The sequence below is a fragment of the Euphorbia lathyris genome, chromosome 6 (genome assembly GCF_963576675.1).
Source record: "Euphorbia lathyris chromosome 6, ddEupLath1.1, whole genome shotgun sequence".
NCBI classification, from domain to species: domain Eukaryota; kingdom Viridiplantae; phylum Streptophyta; class Magnoliopsida; order Malpighiales; family Euphorbiaceae; genus Euphorbia; species Euphorbia lathyris.
The window spans coordinates 57,139,051-57,161,326 of NC_088915.1; the positions used below are offsets into that span (position 1 = coordinate 57,139,051).

The 22,276-nt window shown below is 39.9% G+C and overlaps 1 protein-coding gene across 2 annotated transcripts; it reads right to left on the bottom strand.

Moving 5' to 3' along the window:
* Positions 1–1,782: 1,782 nt before the first annotated feature.
* LOC136232522 (uncharacterized) lies at positions 1,783–15,383 on the bottom strand. 2 transcript variants are annotated; one of them, XM_066021728.1, is made up of 17 exons: positions 15,103–15,383; positions 12,279–12,458; positions 11,746–11,844; positions 11,543–11,634; positions 10,533–10,633; positions 8,163–8,253; positions 7,897–7,955; positions 7,681–7,801; positions 7,148–7,216; positions 6,476–6,528; positions 6,270–6,378; positions 5,069–5,239; positions 4,810–4,968; positions 4,239–4,331; positions 3,234–3,446; positions 2,721–2,914; positions 1,783–2,529 (listed from the first exon to the last, which is right to left on the bottom strand). In XM_066021728.1, the coding sequence occupies exons 2-17, from the start codon at positions 12,409–12,411 to the stop codon at positions 2,181–2,183; spliced, it is 2,106 nt and encodes a 701-aa protein (XP_065877800.1). In that variant the 5' UTR covers positions 12,412–12,458; positions 15,103–15,383; the 3' UTR covers positions 1,783–2,180. The 2 variants fall into 2 exon arrangements, with proteins under 2 accessions (XP_065877800.1, XP_065877799.1); XM_066021727.1 differs by having other exon boundaries at positions 12,279–12,447; positions 15,103–15,382.
* Between the last annotated feature and the right edge of the window lie 6,893 nt (positions 15,384–22,276).

Sequence of the window (22,276 nt, forward strand, 5' to 3'; positions counted from 1 at the left end):
CAAGCAGCCTCCCCTATACCACAACCACTTTCTCCTTCTCATCCCATGATGACCCGAGCCCGTAATGGCATTTTAAAACCTCAACGCAAATTAAATCTCAATACCACCACTCTTTCTCCCCTGCCTTTGAACCCTTCGCTTGAGTTACACGATTCCAATTGGAAAAATGTCATGTCCGATGAATATAGGGCTCTTATTGAAAATAAGACGTGGGTTCTTGTACCCCGTCCTCCTAATAACATTCTTCGTAGTTGGTGGATTTTCAGGCACAAATTTAATGCAGATGGATCCTTTGAGAGGTACAAAGCTCGTCTCGTTGGTAATGGTGCAAACCAACTGGTTGGCATCGATTGTGGTGACACATTTAGCCCTATGGTCAAACTGGCAACCATTAGAGCGGTTCTCATCATTGCTTTATCCAAGAACTGGAGCTTACATCAGCTTGACGTGAAGAATGCATTTCTTCATGGTGACGTGACTGAGACTGTATACATGCATCAGCCCTTGGGATTCCGAGATCCTACTCATCCAGACTATGTTTGCCTACTCCAAAAGTCTCTCTATGGCCTGAAATAGGCCCCTCGGGCTTGGTATCAACGGTTTGCTACTTTTCTATCCACCTTGGGTTTCTCTCACACTAAATCTGATCATTCTCTGTTTGTGTTTCGTCGGGGACCCGAGACTGCTTATTTACTCTTGTATGTTGATGATATTGTTTTGACTGCTTCTTCCACTGCTTTAAGAGAATCCATCATACGGAAACTTAGTTTAGAGTTTGCTATGAAGGATTTGGGTCCACTAAGCTACTTCTTGAGTATATCAGTTTCTCGGACACCAGGGTCTCTCTTTTTGTCTCAAAAGAAATATGCTTTTGAAATAATTCAAAGGCTGGACTATCCTCTTCCAATTCATGCGTTACACCTATTGACACTAAACAAAAGCTTAGCCTTTCATCTAGTTCTCCTTATTATGATCCATCCGAGTACCGGAGTCTTGCCGGTGCCTTACAGTATTTGACTCTCACTCGGCCGAATATCTCCTACGCAGTTCAGCAAGTCTGTTTGTTTATGCATGACCCCAGGACCCAGCACATGGCCGCCATCAAACGGATACTTCGATATGTTAAGAGGACTCTTGATTTTGGGCTTACATTTACTACATCTTCTATTGATTCTTTAGTTTCTTATATTGATGCTGATTGGGGCGGCTGTCCTGACACTCGGCGATCCACATCAGGCTATTGTGTTTTTTTTTGTGATAATCTCATTTCTTGGTCAGCAAAACGTCAACCTACTCTCTCTCGCTCTAGTGCCAAAGCTGAGTATCGAGGGGTAGCTAATGTTGTCTCTGAAACTTGCTGGATTCGGAAATCTTCTCCTTGAGCTCCACTGTCAGATTCGAAAGTCCACCCTGGTTTACTATGACAATGTAACTGTTGTCTATCTCTCTGGTAATCCTGTTCAACATCAACGCACCAAACACAAAGAGATGGATATTCATTTTGTGCGTGAAAAGGTTGCCAAAGGCGAAGTACGAATTCTTCATGTTCCTTCCCGACATCAAATAGCCGATATTTTCACCAAAGGTCTACTACAGATTCTTTTTGACAACTTCAGATCTAATCTCAACATTCGACCTCCTCCCGCTTCGACTACAGGGATGTGTTAGGTATGTAAATAATCCTATTATTTAGGAAATTTATTTCCTTATTATTCCCTTGATTGTAGACTTAATTATAGGCTTAATTGTGTATTGTATTGTGTATATAAACTCTTCTTAATCAATGAAAACCTCAAGGGTTCCAATTATAACAAATCATTCATCAAACTTAATCATACCATTCATAACAGACTAATTAAAGATAAAGAAAGGCAAAATGGAGGTCCATCGATAGCAGTTTGTAGAGTTTTTTTTTCTGACAGCCCATATTTCTACCAGAACTAACAGAATTATGATACAAGGATGACTTCAAAAATTAAACCTGCCTATAAAATACACCGGCAAGCAGTGATTGAAAATGCAAAACAAAAGATGCAGAAGTCGAGCACGTTGCCATGTCGAATGACTTACTGCATAAAATTTCACCAGCTCGACCTTGAAATGTTTATCTAAACCACCAAAATGGATGTAAGGCTGTCCATTCCAGCCGAAAATCATTTGCACTGGAATGGATTGTAGTTTCACCGTCTGCCTCCTCCTCTTCTGCCCCTACTACCCCGATTCCCTCTTCCACGGCCTCGGAATCCAGATTTACCTGACTTAAGCCCTAATGACTGCACTCCCCTCCTCTTCTCACCCCGACCTTCCCTGTCCTCTTCATCCTCTTTGTACCTCGCCGAGCTTCTAGAAACGAAGGAGATCTCTCGTGATCCTCCTGGTCCCAACTTGATATTTTTTGCCAGTCCTGAAGTCTGTCGACCATCTCGAAGAGCTGCCACCCTCTCTCCCATAGGAAGAGATTCTTCCTTTCTAAGTGATATATTGTTTGAGAACGCTTCTGCGTGTCTCTCATCCTTCACCTCATATAATCTACAAATTTCGATGAAACAGGTAATTAATATACTGTGCAAGTAAATACCATTGAACATTTCGACTTCCGGACTCTACACAGCTCATTCTCCTAACTCTGTCACTGGTATATTTATTTTATTTTCACAGAGTATCAATATATATATGTATTGGTAGCAGACAAACAACTCAAGTTAAAACAGGCTGCTTACCTTGGAACTCGTGATTTCTTGTTTATTTTGCCAGGCTCGTCCTCTGATGAATGAGACAATGCATCTGCATCACTTGAATCCTGATCTTCATCATCTATAGGTTCAAAATGCTCATTTAGCAAAGAGGATTGCTTTGTGGAAGCCATAGGATGTAAAGACAAATAATGTTGCGACTGCTCATCAATCTCAAAGTCCTGGACACAAGAATATGAAAAAAAAAAGCATACAATCTTGTAAATAATCTGAGGATCAAGCTTTCCTAGAAGCAATTAATTGAAAGGCAAACAATGATATATCTATATATCATTATCATTATAGCAAGTTCATCTCAAACTTCCCTAAAATCCACATCTTGGTTAATGAAATAATATTTCCTTTCCAAAGGTTAATCTTACTAAGTGAATTTTATGAACATAGAACATAGAGAAAGTGTGAATCTATGTTCACACCTGAATCAACAAAGTTGAACTCAATATAAAACTATCAAATTGGAAGGATCTAGATAGTGGATACCTCATTTTCAAATAGTAAAGTAAATCTGTTATCTTCAAATAACTCTGAACTAATTCCTTTCTTTTTCTTTGATGGTTTCTTTGTCTCGGTTTCTTCAATAACTTTCTTTTCGTTCTCAGTTTCTTCAATAACTTTCTTTTCGTTCTCAGTTTCTTCATTTTGAAGGATGTCACCTGCAAGTTTGCGATTGACCTTGGGTAATTTTCTCCGAATCTGCAGGAAGAACAAATCATGAGCATCTACATACATAAAAGCAACAAAAATTTCAATCCATTTCCACTGCAAATCATTCCAAGTACTCCTGAACAATTTAACTATGGGATCTCTGGGAAAAACGATGCAAACATATGGCACAAAAGCCATTGTAAATTCCAATGTTCTGTCCAACCAAAAGAAATTTTTAGCATAAATAGAGGCACAGAAACCAAGTTTGTGCATGCAATTCAAACCACAAATGCCTTCCACCACAGTGATCAATCCAGATTTGTGAAACCACGTCTTACATGACATCTATAAAGAGTCATTTTTGTATAGCCACATTCTCATATGGAAAAAGTAAACCATAGACATCACGAACTGCTATGCCAAAGAGCAGAACCAACTTTCACAAGGAAGATGGAAGTTTTAATAACGTTTTCAATATTCAGGCCCAGAAACCTGTCTAAACAATGTTACCAGATTTTTTATACAAGGAATTGAGAGAAAGCAGTATCCATGTTAAAATAAATAACTCTCATGTATCTATAAAATTAAAAATATAAGAGAACTATTTTCTTAGACGCACAATTTTGTTGCCATGTGGCAATAGGGGGTATAAAAGCATACCAAGAGGTTAGACCACGAAATGATGGGTAAATTTCCATAGTTGGCATCTAACTGCCTCGTACAAATTTGCAATAACCAAAATGAACGCAACAATAGTGCAAAACCTCCTAAGTGACTTGACAACTTGAAAAGTATGCCGTAAAATAGTAGAGAAAATCATTTTTAGGATGATATGCTAACCGTAATTCGACTAGCCAAGTCTTTTTCCTGTTTTTCTCGTTTCCGCTGCTCTATGTATTTATCGTATGCAAAAGGATCTGCCTGCGCTTTTGCCTGCATTCAAGTCCACAAAATTAGTGATATAAACAGTAGCAAAGCAAACTTTTTCCTCACAGCACATTACCAACAACCTTGCATAGAAAATAACATAACCTCAATGCATCTCGTTCAGTACTTCCATCAATTATCAACTAATGCATGATAAGAAACAATTCCCAAAAAGAAAGTACAAAAATAAACGAATCCAACTGGTACTACAGTAAATAAACACGCCTACTGAAACAAACAAGTTGAAATACAGTCCAGGTTTTAAGCATTTCAAAACCTTTGATTCGCCAATGCACTCAAAATACCATCAAATAGAAAAAGATAATGAAATAAGTGCAAAAAGAAAAGGCACCACTGAAACACAATACAAACAGAAGTTCCATCACTGCAGAGTCAGAAAATGTCATTTACTAGAATAGCAGAGTTCCCTAAAACAGTTGATGACTGACCACATAAAAATGAGCACATTTTGAAACACACGGACCTTCTTATACAGACGATAATCAATGAAAAAGCCATGCATAGAGGCTCTTAGAAGATTTGTGCCTATTAAATTTGTCAAATTCAATTTTTCAAGATCATCTCTTGTCAAAAATTTGTAGTTGTCATATATGGTAGTTTGTGCATCTTCCTCTAGCTCTTCCTGCATAGACAATTTCCAGATAAACAAGACTAATGAGATAAAAAGATTCTAGATAGTCCTAAACCAAGAAGTTTATGAAGTTCGGCATCTTGAAGCACACCGTTAAATTTTCAAGAGTTGGGCACCACTTAGGCGCAGGTCCTAAAGAAGGAACAAAGTAAGATGGTATCTGGCCGCAGTCCAAAGCTAGAAACATCAAGCCGCTATTACTAAACACACATATATCATTTATTGACCCAGCAGTAGGTTCAATGCTTGTCAGGCCATCCCCCTGAAAAGAACGATAAACAAAAAAAATTATAAATGCATATAAATGGATAGGAAATAATCCTTTACATGATCCACGTCGTTAGAGATAAATGCATATTTTGGTTTTTTATGTTTATAAAAAGGTTATGATTGATTATTGAGGATACTTTGTGATGCACATACCACACGAATTGCTCACTCCTATAGACTAAGAAAAGTGAGAGGGTGACATGACATAAAAACTGGTCACAGATAATCTAATTAGCCCTCAGATCCAATGGAATGCCGTCTGTTTAGAAGGAAAAAAAAAAAAAAAGCAGTTCTTGGTCTAGGGGGTACATCTACATCACTCCAAAAATTCAAAAGACACATGGATTGATTTTTGGCATTAGTATCTAGTGTTCTGCGGAAGTTTGATAGAGAACAAGCTAAAGGCATGAGGGGTCACCACATGTATAAGAACTAGGTAGTATGATTAGCTGGCGAGTAGGGGTTGTGTGCTGTAGGTATAGGATCAATGTGGGAAAAGATGGTCTATTTCTAGCTGGTTGGGAGGAGGGGTATCAAGATTTCTGCTTGCTTGTTCAGCATCAGTGCAGTAGGCTTTGCTCGGTTGGATAGAGAGGGAAGTGTAACTTCCTGAAGGGATATAGATAGGCTCAATCCATTTCATCTTTGTTGTTTCATTTCTGTTTGTAATTGTTTTTTCTGTTTCCTAACCTTTCTCTTTACTTGAGAAAGTTTAGCAACATCCTACAGTTCTGTTTATTTGAGGACTGTGTTCTGTTGGATTCTATCGCAGTCCTTCAAGGTAGATAATTCATTTGCGCATATAAGTTTATGCAAATTTTCCCCTCTTTAGTAGCTAACCAATAACTTGAACATTAGTCAAGCCAAGAAAAGAAGATGCTTTTCCTCAAAACATAATAATAACAATAAATATGACATTAGAGATTATGATTTTTTTTAGTAATTGTAATAAAGAAGCACAGATATCAAGCAGCTTCCTTAAAATCATTAATCAAAAGAGCAAAGAAGCAAAGATTCCTTACTGTCTCAGGGTCCCATATTCTAACTACATGACTATCTGTAGTAATTAGCTTTTCTTGTTCAGAATTGAGGCTTCGGTGCCACTTAATGTCCAAAATTGGGCTGCCATACCTATGTAACAGCAAGAAGGATGTCAAGAACACACACAAGCATATATACCAAAAGAATTAAAAAGAGAACTCAAGTCAGGAAGTAAAAGCCAACATACATATGATCCTTAACTCGAATGGGATGTGACGATCGCAGGTCATAGAGCAGCACCTGCATATTGAACAATATCAAGACTATGAATGCAACTAAATTATCAAATAGACAACCCATAGAATATTAAATCCACAAATTCCACTAGGAAAGGAAATGTAGATGTTTAATATCTATGGAAAATGAACAGAATTGCATCTTGGAAGACTGGTTTATGATAGTTCTTCCCATTGACTTCCAGCATGTTCAGAAGAAATGGAGGCATCAAGATAAACCTCAAAAGTAGAGTTCTTTTCGAATCCTCAATACTGCTAAACTTCGGAAATAAATTTTTAACTCATCCACATCTACTTTCTTTTCTTCTGGATACCAAGATTAAAGACTCAAGAAACTTACAACTATCCTCTCCAGTTCATATAGGAAACTTATAACTCCCAGTTAACTATACAATTTTCTAACTTGGGCAGAAGCGCACCAACTCTTCTTTTAAGTCACTAAATATCATTTCAATGTTGATACATGAGTCAAAACTACAAAAAGCTTGTTCTCAATCAATATAAGATATGTTATTAGTAATGACAAAATATGTGGAACACCTATGCGGAATTGCTTTGCGATGAACTTACAATTACATTAATGATCTAGACAAGTCTCTCAGGGGCTGTGATCAATAACATACCTTCCCAGTGCTACTTCCAACAGCCATGATGAAACCCCCATCCTCATCAAACTCTATTGCTGTAACTTCCTGCAAATATAACCAATAGCTTAAGAAAGCATATATAATAATTTACAATGCATAAAACGATCTAACAAATAATGGATGCTTTACATGAGTACATGACAAAGACAAAAGAATGTGCAGACACCAGGTTATTTGCTATCAACTTTTGAACCATGAGCCAAAAAGTGTTCACTTGTGTACCAGGTCCAGGAGGTTTCCCACCCATCATTATAACACATGATGTGAGAAGGGAAGACACAAACAATAATACGCAACACACACAAAAGAAAATCACTCTCCAAATTACCAAATCAAAGGACCAGGCATCCAAGCCATATGGGAAAAAAAAAATCATCAAGATCGACTATAACTTGAAATCTATCACATCTGTCTCTCAAATTCAAATTTAAGAACATTTCTGAAAATTTCGGATAAGAAATTCAAAGACAATTTCCAAATACATGGATCAAGATTGTAGGAAAGCTCACTTGGTCAATATCACCAGTAGGTGCTACAGCATTGATTCTACCAACTGAAGATCTCATCCTTGTGTCAAAACACTCCACAGCACCATCCTCACCACCACAAGCAACAAGTCCGTGAAGCTTGCTGAAATCAGAACATGAGCCAGTCTTTGTTAAGCAAAGCAAAAACCTAGTAATAATTTAAGCAGACAACTTGTTACAATGAGATTCAGCAACAACCTTCGAGAAACTGTATTTAAGGCCGGTGATCGTGTGTTAAGTGAGGACAAAAATCGTCCCTGCCAAAATATAAGTAAATTAAGGAATAAATACAGTATATCTGTAAGGACGCTTTATAAACAAACCAAAGGCTCTGCCAATAAGGTACTTCTAAAGAAGCAGCTTTTGGTGCAAAGCAGAATAATTTGAATACACGTTATTGTAAAGATTATGAAGACTATCCACACATAACAAACCTATTAAAACAATTTGGCAAAGATAAATACCTGTTCTAAATTAATTCGATATAAATCTGGAGATGAAGCAGCACAAAGCAAGTCACAAGACCAGCAATCATAGGCAATATCCCTCCCCATCCTGTAAAATAAACAAAACCAATTAAAGGATTCCTATAGAGTGAGAAAGAAAAATGAGTATAAGATAAATGGAAAGAAAGGTGTAGGCAAGGAAAGCAGGAAGCTTTTCATTAGAACATCAAACAAACTTTTGAGCACAGATGACTAAAAACTAATGTTGACTAGCAACATTTGAAATCATGATGAAATGAATTAGAGCAATTTCTCCAGATAAAAACTTCGACTATTTCCAGGGAAGTCCCAAATTTGGAAAGTCAGCAGCCCAATAAGACGCATGAGAGACAGCGATGTGTGAGATTCTATAGTTAAGGTAAAGCCTAATTTGTTGGGCAAGTGATTAGGTTTCACCTAAAGCTCTTGATAAATACAGTTTCTTTTTTTTTTTTTTTTTTTTGCCCTTTGACCATGTAAATTCTCTGTCTCTCTTATTTCTCCACCTCTTCAGTATTACATGGACATAGGTTTATATACACAACTAGTTATCCCAAAAGACAACCGAACATCTTGACCCCACAAGTAGCCTAGACATCTTTACCCTACAGCAGCCTTGAGCATACTCTGTATTAATTACATAATATATAGCAGCCTAAGCAGCCTTGGGCATGCTCTATATTAGTTACAGTACAGAATATATCTGTAACAAAAAAACACTATACTCGTCCAAAAAAGTGCATACATACTTCAAATCTGAACTTTTGGGGATCCCTACGTGATCTCTATCAAGCATGAAATGTGAGGTAAAGCTTTGCAATAATCTATCCTTGATTCCAAAGTCAACTGAAACATATTTGATAATCTTCAGTACCAGGTCATTTGCCAAGATTCTGTTAATTTGGTTCGTAAATAGAGTAAAATGGACTTCAGCAATTATTAATTCAGTCATGCCCATGGTGAGCAATGCTCAAAACTTCTTTCTTAGTTCACTGTTCCATCATTAGAATTTTTTTCCATTTCCAGCATCTCTTCAACTAGCAACCTTCCTATTGTCCTTACCTACATGTAGATTGAGGGACTACATTGATATATTTTACTTAAGAACAATACACATATATATATAGGGTTCTCCTTCAATCAAGGAGACATAGTAAGCCCACAGCAGCCTCTAACAATGATTTAGTTGACTTAGCCATGCTTACATTTATTACATTGACTTATTCTATAACACTCCCCCTCAAGCTGAAGCATGGCTTTTAATCATGCTCAGCTTGCTACATACAGAGATAACATAGTCTAAAGACAATACCACTCAAAACAAAATAAAACATAAGAAACTGAAGATACTTCAGGATATAAAACATAATCCGGGGGATGCAACTCAGAAGAACAAAACGGATAGGCGGAAGGTAGATGACAAGACGACAGCAGACAACAATCCTTGTCGGAAACAGAGAAGCAGATGCCAATGTCAACAGAAAGGAGATTCACCGGAAAACTAACGGAACAGACACGCGACGGCCGTGGAAAAGGAATGGCGACAATCCATTGAGCTGAAAGAAACAGCCCAAAATTACAAACCCAAAAATTCTGCTCACAAGGCAGAAAACAAATTCTGGAATCTTAACCCAGAAACCCCAGACAGAAGCCGAAACAAGGTTCTGATCCCATGTAAGGAGGAATTTTCTTATAGCGATAACGGCACAGGGTGGCCGGAATGTGAGGAAACGCCGATTGAAGGCAGAGAAGATGAACCAGAGGGGTGGTGAGATAAAATGACGTCCCAACAGTGAGTATTCAAGAGACCCAAGCTCTTGACAGAAATGGAACCCTGGGAAATACTACCCAGAAAATTTTGAACCCTTGCAGAAACACAACTCTGGAAATACTTCACAACTCTGGAAATACTACCCAGAAAAAAGAATTCAGAAACCTTAGACCTTAGGCTCTGATACCATGTAACACACTAGAATACATGGGATACCATGTAGATTGAGGGACTACATTGATATATTTTACTTAAGAACAATACACATATATATACAGGGTTCTCCTTCAATCAAGGAGACATAGTAAGCCCACAGCAGCCTCTAACAATGATTTAGTTGACTTAGGCATGCTTTAGTTGACTTAGCCATGCTTACATTTATTACATTGACTTATTCTATAACAAAGGAAATATATTTAATGGGTTTTTATATGCTTTAGCAAACAAATAAGCTTGATCAAAGAAACATGTCAAGGAAAACACTAATTTTACATATTAATACAATACACCAAACCAGAAGCAGAGAAGCATGACACAAAAGATAAAGCAGTGATATTAGAACAGTGTATGGAATGAACCTTGGAATCCGCAAGGTATAATGTTTCCCGTATTTTGCATGTAGGCTAACTGAACGATCCGCACATAAAAATGCAAGCTTTGAATAATCATCATCCAATATCTACATGAAAGGCACGTAAATTGTAGCATAGCATTAGTAAATATCAAGCTCAAAACAAATCACAAAGCCAACAGCTTTAATCTAGCCTTAAGACCTAATACCAATATTCTGTCATGGAACCATTTGAACTAAAAGCTCAAGCTTATAGTTAAGGCCCAATCATAGATTTTATATTAATCTCTAACACACACCCACACGCAAATGCCCATTGGGCTTGCAGCGTGTACAACACAGGCTCAACCCACCATGTGTTTTTAACTCCACAAATTAATGAGGTTGTTAGGACTCGAACCCTCGACCATTTGGTCCAAGAGGCTTTGATACCATGTCATGGAACCCTTTTAACTAAAAGCTCAAGCTTATAGTTAAGGCCCATCCTGACATATTCATCTGGGTGTTTTTTTAGACTCTAATTTTCTATTCTTTATCTCTTGGCTAATGCATAAACTAAAATAGTATGAAAAAGAAAATCGGGAACACTAGAAAAAGCTATTCCAAAGGCAAATCATTTCTTTTAACCATATCTCAATAGGTTCAGGCACCTGAATAACTTTTTCGTCTCTCACAGCATTATCTCCACTCAGAATATGTTAGATACACCATCCATCAAAATTTCTAAATTTCCTGTCCAAATAGTCTCCTGCCACAACCCAAGGAAGGTAAGGCACACACCCACCTTATTTCCAATTTGGACAACAAAATAAGAAACTCTGTTACACTAAAACTAACTTAAAACTTGAGGGAGTTTAGAACACATGAATCAGAATCATATAGCTGAGGTGAGGAAGTATGACAACAATTTCACCAGTTACAAGTATGATATTCCATTGGAATAAAAAAAAGTGGGCACTTACTGCTTTAACCAAATCTGGTTATTAAATTACATTATCCACGAATATTGTAGCATACCTGAAAATCAATTATCTCAGCATCCAAGTGTCTTTCAAACTTCATTGACAAATCTCTTAGCTCATACACTTTGACTTGAGGAGGGTATATGCCTGTATTTTGAAAAACATGTAACTGACGGTTGATGAGCAGACACGTATCAGAAGTTATTACCTACTTTTGTTTCAAAAAGTTAAACAAAAAAACAAGAAACCATAAGGCACCTGAGGCAATTACATACTCTCCATCAGGAGTCACTTTGATTTTGCTTGTAGCAGTTTCAAACCTTAGGTCCTGAATCAACTCAACCCTCTGCTGGTAGTCTAAGAACAAAACAAACACATCCAAAAAGGTAATAAAGAATAAGGTCACAGCCAAGCAAAAGCTGAGTAAACGAGTAAAAATTTACATGGCATGATTTTAAAGCACTAACACTATTCAATGATAATATATGTAAATAACACTTTCTATATACACATAATACATACATAATCCAACATTTCACAAAAGTTGCAAAGCTTTTATGCTGGAAACTTTAGTCTAATCTATAAATTAAGAATATACCACACATAAGAACTGAAAAACTCTCCTCTAGCATAAAACTCCCAATTAGCATACTGTAAACATGTATAACTAGTACCAAATGACTAGGGCTTAACAAGAATTTCTCAAAATAGCACTAGCTAAAGATTGTTTCATATGCAATTGGGCTGAAAATTTATCAACTGTAATAGAAGGAAACATAAAAATGAAGTACTTTTGTCTTTGCGAAGGGCTCGTTGCTTCTTGGGAGCAAGCCAGGTGGGTACGGAACGTTGTTGCGATGTAATTGAATACATCTTCACTCCATTAATGGAGATGGCCTTCATGCTCCCTGCTCTTACCGCCATCTTCTCTCTTATAGACGCTTCTCTAACTGCTTCTAGCTACACAACAACTATATACATTAGACTTGTTAATTCAAGGGCGGATCTAGAAAATTCATATACTAAGGGCATAAATAGTATTTCAACAAACAGTAAAAGACTTACAAAGATGAAAGATCCAATACAAAACTTAGTTCAATAATACATAATTGCAAAAGGGAAAAAATAAAGTAAACATTACAGTTGTCCCCTACAATCTTTCATATTTTGAAAGTGATTATTACTTTTTCATTATCAACGCCATTAAATATTTCTTGGGCATCTCCAACCATCTCAATTTAAGTACAAGGTGATGCATATTTGAGGTGATTGGGTCCTCCAAACACCACCATATTTCCACACCAAAATGGTGTGGGCTAGAGGTGGCAATTTCCGAGTTCATGTAGTGTTCGTGTCGTGTCCAATTTCGGGTTAGTGTCAAAAACCCAAACACGACACGACCTGCCTTTGTCACGACACAACACGAATTTTACATAAAAATAGAAAAATGTGTTAATTTGACATGACCCGACCTATTTGACACGACACGGCCTGCTGACGAATCCAAAGGGTAATAAAAAAAACCAACTACCATAATCAATACCTAAACTAAATCCACAAAACTCATATAATAATCAATACAAAAGTCACCAAAATTTTCCATAAAACATACACTACAAACATTCTAAAATATCCATCAAGTTCATCAAATTAAATCCAAAACATTCATCAAATTCAAATCTGACATTAGGAATCAGATTATAAAACTGAATTAGAAATAGAAACAAGATGAATTATCAACAATATGAATTAAACTTTCAAATTTTAGAAAATTGCAGCCATATCTACAATGCTTAACACTAATGCTTTTATTTTCGAAAACAAAAATGTTTTTACTTGCATTAATATGTGTCTGTTGGCGGCTTTAATTAGAAGACCACAATTGAAATGCTTGAATCATAGGAAAGCAACTTGTTGTAGAATATGCCATTGAAAACTAAAACATAATAAACTAAAACATGCCACTGAAAAAGGACAATTGCTCATGCATTTCCAAAAGAAATAAGATGGTTGATCATGGTTGTCTTCACCATTTCGATATGTATCAGAAACTGAAATTAGTAAAGAAATGTTCAATATGGCCGGTTCATAATAGGTTGCAACTAAGGCCAGGTGATGTGTGTATGCAAAGCTTCTTAAGCCCACGTAAAAAATATCAAGTAAGCAAACTATATACATAAAGTCAATTCACTTTTCATAGTAATTCACTGCCGGTCATTCCATTGTTTCATTCACATATAGCTCGGTGCTATGGCATCTCTGAAGATCAAATATTTAAGAATACTAGAATACAAAATAAACTAAAGGTTCAATCATCTTTAAAAAAACGATTATAAAATAAGTAGCTAGTCAAGTCAAAAACTATAAACAACATCATAAATTATAATAGTAACAACTTAGATAGCTAGCCAAGTCAAAAACTGCACCAATATGCAATCAATTCACAAACTCAATTGTTTTTCACACATTAAGTAAAAATCAGACAAATCATCAATGATTAAGAAGAGAATAAGGGAAAGAAGGAGGAGTTCAATGGAAGCCAAATCAGACAGAAGCAGTGCTAGGGATTTCAGAAAAACTATTTCGAGTTCAGAGGATTTTGGGAACTTTGGGGATTTGGGGTTAGAGATTTCAGAAAAACTATTTCGATTTCTATCTGAAAGTTCAAATACAGAGGCATGCTCGGTCCCTAGAGAAACTTACAGAATTACAGAGGTCGACGGTGGGCTTTGTAGACAGTGGATTTACAAAGGCCGGCGGTGGATCTCTCGCCCTCAAGTAGCAGGTTATCGTCAACCAGTGGTGTTTCGGGCACGGGATTTAACCGTCTTGGGTTTTTAGGGTTTAGGCAGGGTTTTACCATCAATAAACTAGTTGTGTTTTGCAATGTTATGAGAACCGGGACGGACATTAACAGGAACCGACATCAAACCGGATTGATAGCTAGGTCATGGATCACTTGATAAATGAATAAAATATATATTAATTTTTATATAATTTAAAATTATATTTATATATATAAAATAATGGGTAAATTACATCCATGGCCATTGAACTTTACCCATTTAACATTGTTGCTACTGAACTTCAATTCTTAACAATATAACAACTGAACTTTACACTTTTTAACACCGGTGGTCACTCAACGCCTCAAAACGATCGATGAAAGAGTTAATGATATTCTAAGGAACTTTAATTCTTGAAAAAAAAAATTGAGGTCATTTAGGTGTTGTTTGGTTAGGAGAGAGAGTGAATTTTTAGCACGAAAGCTCCAAAACAAAATGTGATTGTCGTCCAGAACAACTTCAATTCTACTTCAATTCTTGAATATTTTATTTTAAGGTCGTTAAGCCAATTTCAAAAAAACAAAATATATATGCATATAGCAAAATAAGCATATATCCATGGTGTTTTAATTTAATAAACCAAGCAATCATCGTTGAGGAAGTAAGTATAGTTGCCAATATAAGTTTTAAACATTAATTGAGCATATATCCATGGTCTGCGTATTCAAACTATCAGTCCACAATTGATTATTTAAATTTAAATTCACATTATTTTACAGAACCAAGTAAATAAAACCAAATATTTAAACTATCAGTTAACATTACGAACCTGTAAAGCGGTGCAAGGAGGCGACAAAACAAGTAGGAGGCTTTGAGGCGGTGCAATAGGAGGGCACGGCAGACGCAGGCGGCGCAAGCGTTGGCCACGGCGGACGCAGATTATTCAGGCAGCCGTAGGGAACGATGGAGAAGAAATGCAGGGGCTGGGAATCGCTGCGATTTGGGAGAGTTTTCCTTTTGAATTTCGTGTCTCTGTTACAAGACGGCGAAACTAAATAGAATGAAATCCAATGAGTCTTTTAGCTGCCTTACTCCCTCTGACCAGCTGGTCCTGTGTTTAGGGTTCTATAACTTAAGTTTTTATATTTGTTTTTTTCTTTATTAATTTTTTTTAATTGTTTAGACCAAACAAAAAAAGATAATTCGAAAGTCCATTCCTTGGTGGCCTCAAATCCGCTTAAGAAACACTATAGGAACAAAGTCACCTGGCCTCAAGTCAACTTGTTTAAGCGATTCACCGAGAATTGGGCATCCGGCCTCTGGGAAGGGAGGCAGATGACTCCATAGGGTGGAACTTCTACGGATACTTTGGACCCACGAAATGGTCCTTAATACGGATCCTTTGTAAATCGAGGTTTAACCACATGGAGTCCTTACGGAACTAATTACGGACGAATTGACATAATGTTTAAGATTCAAAAGGGATAGACCTTGGCTGGCGGAGACCCAAGGAATCTTGGTGACATACGGGGCAGGCCTGGTTCCGAGTGACAAAAAAAAATAAAAAAAAAAATCTAGGGTCACACTGGTTTCAAGTGGACCATTGGGTCACGATTCAACCCCGAATCTCTCCGATTTATTAAGAATTCAACAAACCAAAGTGGTTTGGACCGGTTGCCTTATCGGTTCCTAATAACCGGTCTGTGCAATCCGAACCTAATAAAATTTACGTTCTGGGGTTAATTTAATTACACCCATTGTTTTCCACCTAAAAAAACTAGACTTGTATGTATAATATTGTTTTAAAAAAAAAAATTGTACCTATAATATTTTTAATTATATAAAATATAATTAAATATTACTTAATACGAAAAAATATATTTTTTTTGGTAAGAAGGGAAGAAAAAAAAACAAACAAACAAAAACCTAACCCGGGATCAGTCTAGGAAGACTGACCCCAATCCTATCCTCAAGAAGAGAAGGTAACAGAAAAGAAGGAGGAACGGAAAGGGTAGAAACACCTAACATCCCCCCATGCCCAGCAGCTGTCAAGCGATCCGCCACGCGGTTTTGCTCCCTATAAATATGGGAGAAGGTAAGAGAATCGAAGGCAGGACGAAGCCTCAAGATGGCTTTAATGAGATTCTGACTCTTAAGACAAACAGCCTGTCTATCCGAAATCCTGTTGATAGCCTCCAAATTGTCAGACTCCACCGAAAGTCTTTTAACACCCATGCGAATGGCGAGTTTAATGCCAGACAAGATCCCCCAGAGCTCTGCAGTAAAGGAGGAGCCCGTACCTAAGTTATGGGTAAACCCAGCCAGCCAGGCGCCACCAGCATCCCGAAGAACTCCACCAGCAGCAATTCTGCCATTACTAAGGCAGGAGCCATCCGTATTCAACTTGACAACCCCTTCCCTGGGCTTCCTCCAACCAACTAACTGGACCTCTTTAACCGGGGAGGGGTGAACCAGGGGCTCTCCTTCAAAACTCTTTGTAATAACAGAGAGTTTTTTCGAGAAGTAAAACCGGAGGTCAGGAATAAAGACAGTCTTCTCAGCAAATAACTCTTCATTCCTCCATTTCCACATTTGGTGAAAAATAATAGCGAAGAGAATAGCCCCGTGCTCCATACTGGCCAACAAATTCCCATTAACGCCTTCAGAGAACCAGTCAATATCAGAGAACCCCATAAAGGAAGGAAGGATGTGGTGAGGAAGGACCCCTTCCCAAACCTTTCTACTATTCGGGCAATCCCTCAAAGCATGGCACAAGGTTTCCACATGGCCGCTGCATCTGCTACAGGCACCAGATACAGCCAAGTGCCTTCTGTGTCTATCTGCATTCGTGAGGAGCCTGTCTTTGACTCCCAGCCATAGGAAACTCCTAATGCGGTAGGGGACTTTGAGGGCCCAAATGGACTTCCAAATTTCCAAAGGAGGATCAGCCCTATTAGGGGTAAAAGCTTCATAGGCCGATTTGCAAGAATAAGAACCATTATTAGTCAAGGCCCAGCAGTGTCTGTCCTTATCCTCCTCCTGATTACTAATCTTCACACCTCTAATATTAAGGAGGGTCTCCAGGCTAAGAAAGGAGTCGAACTTAGACCAGATCCAGTCTCCCTCCGAGTCCACCACATCAGCAATTCTCCAGGAGAGGAGATCATTCGGCGGAGGGGCGATGCACACCTCAATCAACGGTTTGTCACCAATCCAGGTGTCATACCAGAAACTAATGGATCTCCCATTACCCACCTCCAAGCCAATCCTCGTACAGAACTCAGCAAAAACAGCACTAAGCCCTTTTCCAGAGGAAGGAACAGCTGACAACCCTCTCCTTCGGGCCACCAAAGATTCTATCTTTCCTATACTTGCCGCACAGAAGACGAACCCAAAGGGAGGAGGGGGATTGCCACATTCTCCAAAGAAGCTTCATTAACAGGACTTTATTATTGTCCTTAGCTTGCCTTATACCAAGACCCCCCCTGCTCTTAGGCTGGCAGGCTTCCTTCCAAGGGACCAGGTGAATCTTCCTCCCATCCCCAGACTCTCCCCACAGAAAACGCCGATTAATTTTATCAAGGTCGTTGAGGACCGGCTCAGGGAGCTTACAGGCTTGCATGATGTGATTTGGAGCAGCGCAGTTGATAGACTGGATTAAAGTAAGGCGACCTGCAAGGGAAAGAGAATTAGCTTTCCAGCTAGCACACAAACCGTTAGATTTGTCCAAAATGTCTTTAAAAGAGGCTTTGGACACCCTGTCACTATGAAGAGGGACCCCAAGGTATTTCCCAAACGATTGAGTCAGGGGAATGCCAGACATCTCACTCAGTCTTCTACACAAGCTATTATCCATATTCTTGGAACAAAGCATACGGGATTTATGGATGTTAATCTTCTGGCCAGAAGCCTCACAAAAGCAGTCGAGGATATCCATCACAGCCTTAATTTGTTCCTCATTACCCTCCACAAAAAGCATGACATCATCAGCAAAGAGTAAATGGGTAACAGGGGGGCAATGTCTGTTGATGGAAACAGGGTGGAGAGTCCCTTTGCTCACCGCCTCTTGGATCAGGTGAGACAATCTTTCCATGGCAATAACAAAAAGGAAGGGGCTCATAGGATCCCCTTGACGAATACCCCTGGATGGAGAGAACTCATCCGACATATCCCCATTGATCATAACCTGGAAAACAGGAGAGGAGATACACTTTCCAATCAAATTCCTCCAGTTCTCCGGGATACCAGCTTTGGCTAAACTATCCAGAAGAAAGCTCCAGTTCAACCTATCATAGGCTTTCTCCAGATCCAGCTTGAGAGCCACGATCCCTTTCTTGCCTTTCTTAATCTTCATAGAATGGACAACCTCCTGGGCAATAACAACGTTATCCATCAATTGTCTTCCAGGAACAAAGCTCCCTTGATTTTGGCTGATAATATCCGGAAGGATCTTCCGGATTCTATTAGCCACAATCTTAGTAATAGCTTTATACAAGACATTACAAAGACTGATGGGTCTCATCTGGAGAAAGGAAGAAGGCTTGGCAACCTTAGGAATCAAGACAAGGAGGGTTTTATTAACCAAACTGATATCGTTCGAACCACCAAAGACACCTAACACAAAGCTGTATATACCCTCTTTAACAGTGTCCCAGTGTTTATGATAGAAACTAGCGGGGATACCATCAATACCAGGAGCCTTAGTGGAACCGATGCTGGAGAAGGCCAGATCAATCTCTTTAAGCTCAATGGGATGGAAAGCATTATTAATAGCATCCTCCCCCAAACGAGGAAAGGAAATGCCAGAGTGGGCACTCTCTAGGTCCACAGCTTCCTCTCTGAACAGGTCCTTGTAGAAATCAAGGGCAAGGCGCCGAATTTCCTCCTCCTCAAAAATCCACTCACCACTGGCGTCTTTAATAGCCTCGATCCTATTTCGCTGTCTCCTAATGATCGTTGAGAGGTGGAAAAACCTGGTATTCCGGTCCCCGTCTTGAATCCAAGCCTTCCTAGATTTCTGGAACCACAGAAGCTCTTCATGTCTAAGCACAGCTTCCAACTCGTTCTGAAGAGCTCTTAGGTGACCATTCAGGCTATGATCAAAACGAACCTCCAAGCAACGCTGAACACCTTCCATTCTCCTCAAGAGTTTGTTCTTCCTCCTGATAATATGACCAAAAGTATTTTTATTCCAAACAGCCACATTCCTCCTGAATTCCTCAGCAGCGAGGAGAACATCAGAGTGGGGATGCCAATTGCTTTTAACGAAATCCTTAAACTCGGGGTGAGACTCCCAAGCCACCAGATACCTAAAAGGTCTATTACCTTTCAGCCGATTTCCTTTGACCAAATTAATGAGGATAGGGCAATGGTCTGAGTGACGGAAAGGGAGATTAAGTACCTTGACCTCAGAAAACCTATAAATCGCTGCAACATTAGCGTACACCTTATCTAACCTAACAAACACACTATTCCTTTTCCAGGTAAATTTGTGGCCAGCAGCACCCAGGTCCGAAAGCCCGCACATATCCATACTTTGCTTATGATTAAGACACCGGTTCACATAATGATTACCCCCTCCTCTCTGATCACTCAAGAGGGCAATGTCATTAAAATCCACGGCAACCAACCACGCCTCCACCATGTTAGAGCTAAAAGAATGAAGGATCTCCCACAGCCTTCTTCGGTTAGTCGAAACAGGATCAGCATAAACGAAGGTAATAAAGAAGGGTTTATTACCCGGGTAACACACCTTACTATGGATGAATTGACTGTCCATAGTAACAATATCAATATTGACTTGACCTGGCTTCCAAAAGAGCCAAATCCCCCCTGCCCGGCCAGTAGCCTCCGACCTGACGCAATTCCAATTCTTAAACTTTCTAACCACCTCATCTGCTTTGGCTCCACTAACCTTGGTCTCAAGAAGGACAAAGCAGGAAGGGTTAAACTGTTTAATGAGATCATTGACATGAATGCGGGTAGCCTTGCTCGCCGCACCTCTAACATTCCAAACGAAGAAGTCCATCAGAGGGGGAGACTACAGACGCAGGCCCAAACCCTAGATCAGGTATTTGTTTGGGGCTCCGGAGAGCCTAGAGGCGGTCCCAGAAGGACCCCTTTTATCCAAAGAATTCAAACCATGAAGGTTCTTTTTAGGTTTCCCTTTGGGATTCTTCATGTTTAACTTACTCACTCCTATAGTCTTACCAATAGGAGCATCAACAGGAGGATGTAGAGTACTCGCCTCCCTACTCAAACCCTTCCCAGCTGACAGGATAGACTGGGGAATCTCTTTGCCTTTAGCAGAAGCATTAGAGACAAAGAGAGGATTAATAGAATTACCCAGACTAGAGGCATGCTCTACCGACTCCAGACCAGGCATGCTTAAATCAATCTGCTTATCAGAAGGATCCGAGTCTTGATCTTCCTCCATAGACAAAACACCGAACCTTGACCCGGAACCCGAAGCTGAGTCCACTCCAGTCTCAATCCCCTTCTTAATATCCGGGGGTCTAACCTTGATCTCAGGAGCAATCTGGAGAGTAGTCATCTTCGTACTGATATCTGGTGAATGATTAGCATTAACATTAGCCCGTGGCTTCCTTCTCACTGGCCTCTTGGCAAGCATCCATGGGCCAAAGCTCCTTACTTCCCCTTGACTCTTCTCAGCTTCGCCTATGATAGGTTGCACCAACTCCTCCACGTCCTTCCTCCTCTTAGGACAACCCTCAAGGGTATGGCCAAACATACCACATTCATAGCAGATGTTGTGTATACCTTCATATTCAATATGATAGACCTTATTTTGAGTACAGAACTGAGAAAGAAGAGGCTTAGCGAGATCAATATCGATACAGACCCTGGCAAACTTGCCTCTCACTGCCCCAATGGTAGTCTTATCAACATGGTGGACTTTCCCAACAAGGCTACCAATCTTGTTCAGGAACCTATCACTGTAGTATTCAAGAGGTAGGCCCGGGAACCTAACCCAAGTAAGGATCCTGTTAACAGAGCAATCATGGGGATCAAAATTTGGGACCCAAGGTCTCAGAGCCAACACATGATTGGAGATAATATACGGACCACCATTCACAACAGCATTGAAATCCTCAGCCCTTGTGAATTTAATGACATAATAGTCATTTTCAAGGTCTGTGATAGTAACCTTTCCTTTCTTTGCCCATTGAGCCTGGATCCTCTGGGCAAAATAATTGAAACTGATCCTTTTCCCCAACACAGTGACGATTAACGCCAATTTCCACTTCGATCTCATGACCCGCTTGTCATCTGAGGACAGCCGGATCCTAGGACACAGCGGGTTATCAGGCTCTCCATCCTCAGAATCGGAATCAGAGAGAAAATCCCCGGAATCATTCTCAAAAGCATCCACCTCCATCATAGGATCCTCCTTTGACACCCCTAGCAACTTATCCCTCTAGGAGGGGCCTCCCAAATCCACGGAAACTTCCGCTTGAGCGGCTTGCGTAGTCTGTGCGGCTTGCGCGGCCAGCACGGCCTGCGCGGCCTGTGCGGCCAACGAAAGTCGCACGGCATGCTCATCCTGCTAGGGAGAGACGGCCGGTACTCCCTGTGGCCCAAGCACCGGAAGCGGCCCTCTAACTCCGGAATCATACGCGCGTCCCTCCGCGAAAAACGAGTCCAAGGCCGCGGCCGCGGCACCAACACCTTCCAGCCCCCGATCGGCCGCCGCATCCCTAGAAGCCCCCAACGGCACCGACGCACCCCTAGCACCCCCCGTCGAAACCGCTGAATCTGCCTCCCCACCATCCACCCACTCCGATCTACTCCTATCCCTCGACCGATCCCTCCGAATCCCGCTGCTCCGCCTCCTCCCCCGAGGAGATCCCTCGGATCTCCCATCATCCGCCGCCGCCCACGCCTCATCGATCCCGGAGCCATTGCCCCGCCCGCGCCCCGCCACCACCAGATCCGACACAGGCCAGCCGCCTGCCTTCACCGACCCATCCCCCTTAACCTTC

Coding starts and splice junctions, on each gene's coding strand:
- LOC136232522 (XM_066021728.1), bottom strand. CDS start 12,411: ATGGCGGTAAGAGCAGGGAGCATGAAGGCCATCTCCATTAATGGAGTG. Junction 6,529..7,147: donor TTGGAAGTAGCACTGGGAAG/GTATGTTATTGA, acceptor TTCAATATGCAG/GTGCTGCTCTATGACCTGCG. Junction 4,969..5,068: donor CAACTCTTGAAAATTTAACG/GTGTGCTTCAAG, acceptor TTGTCTATGCAG/GAAGAGCTAGAGGAAGATGC.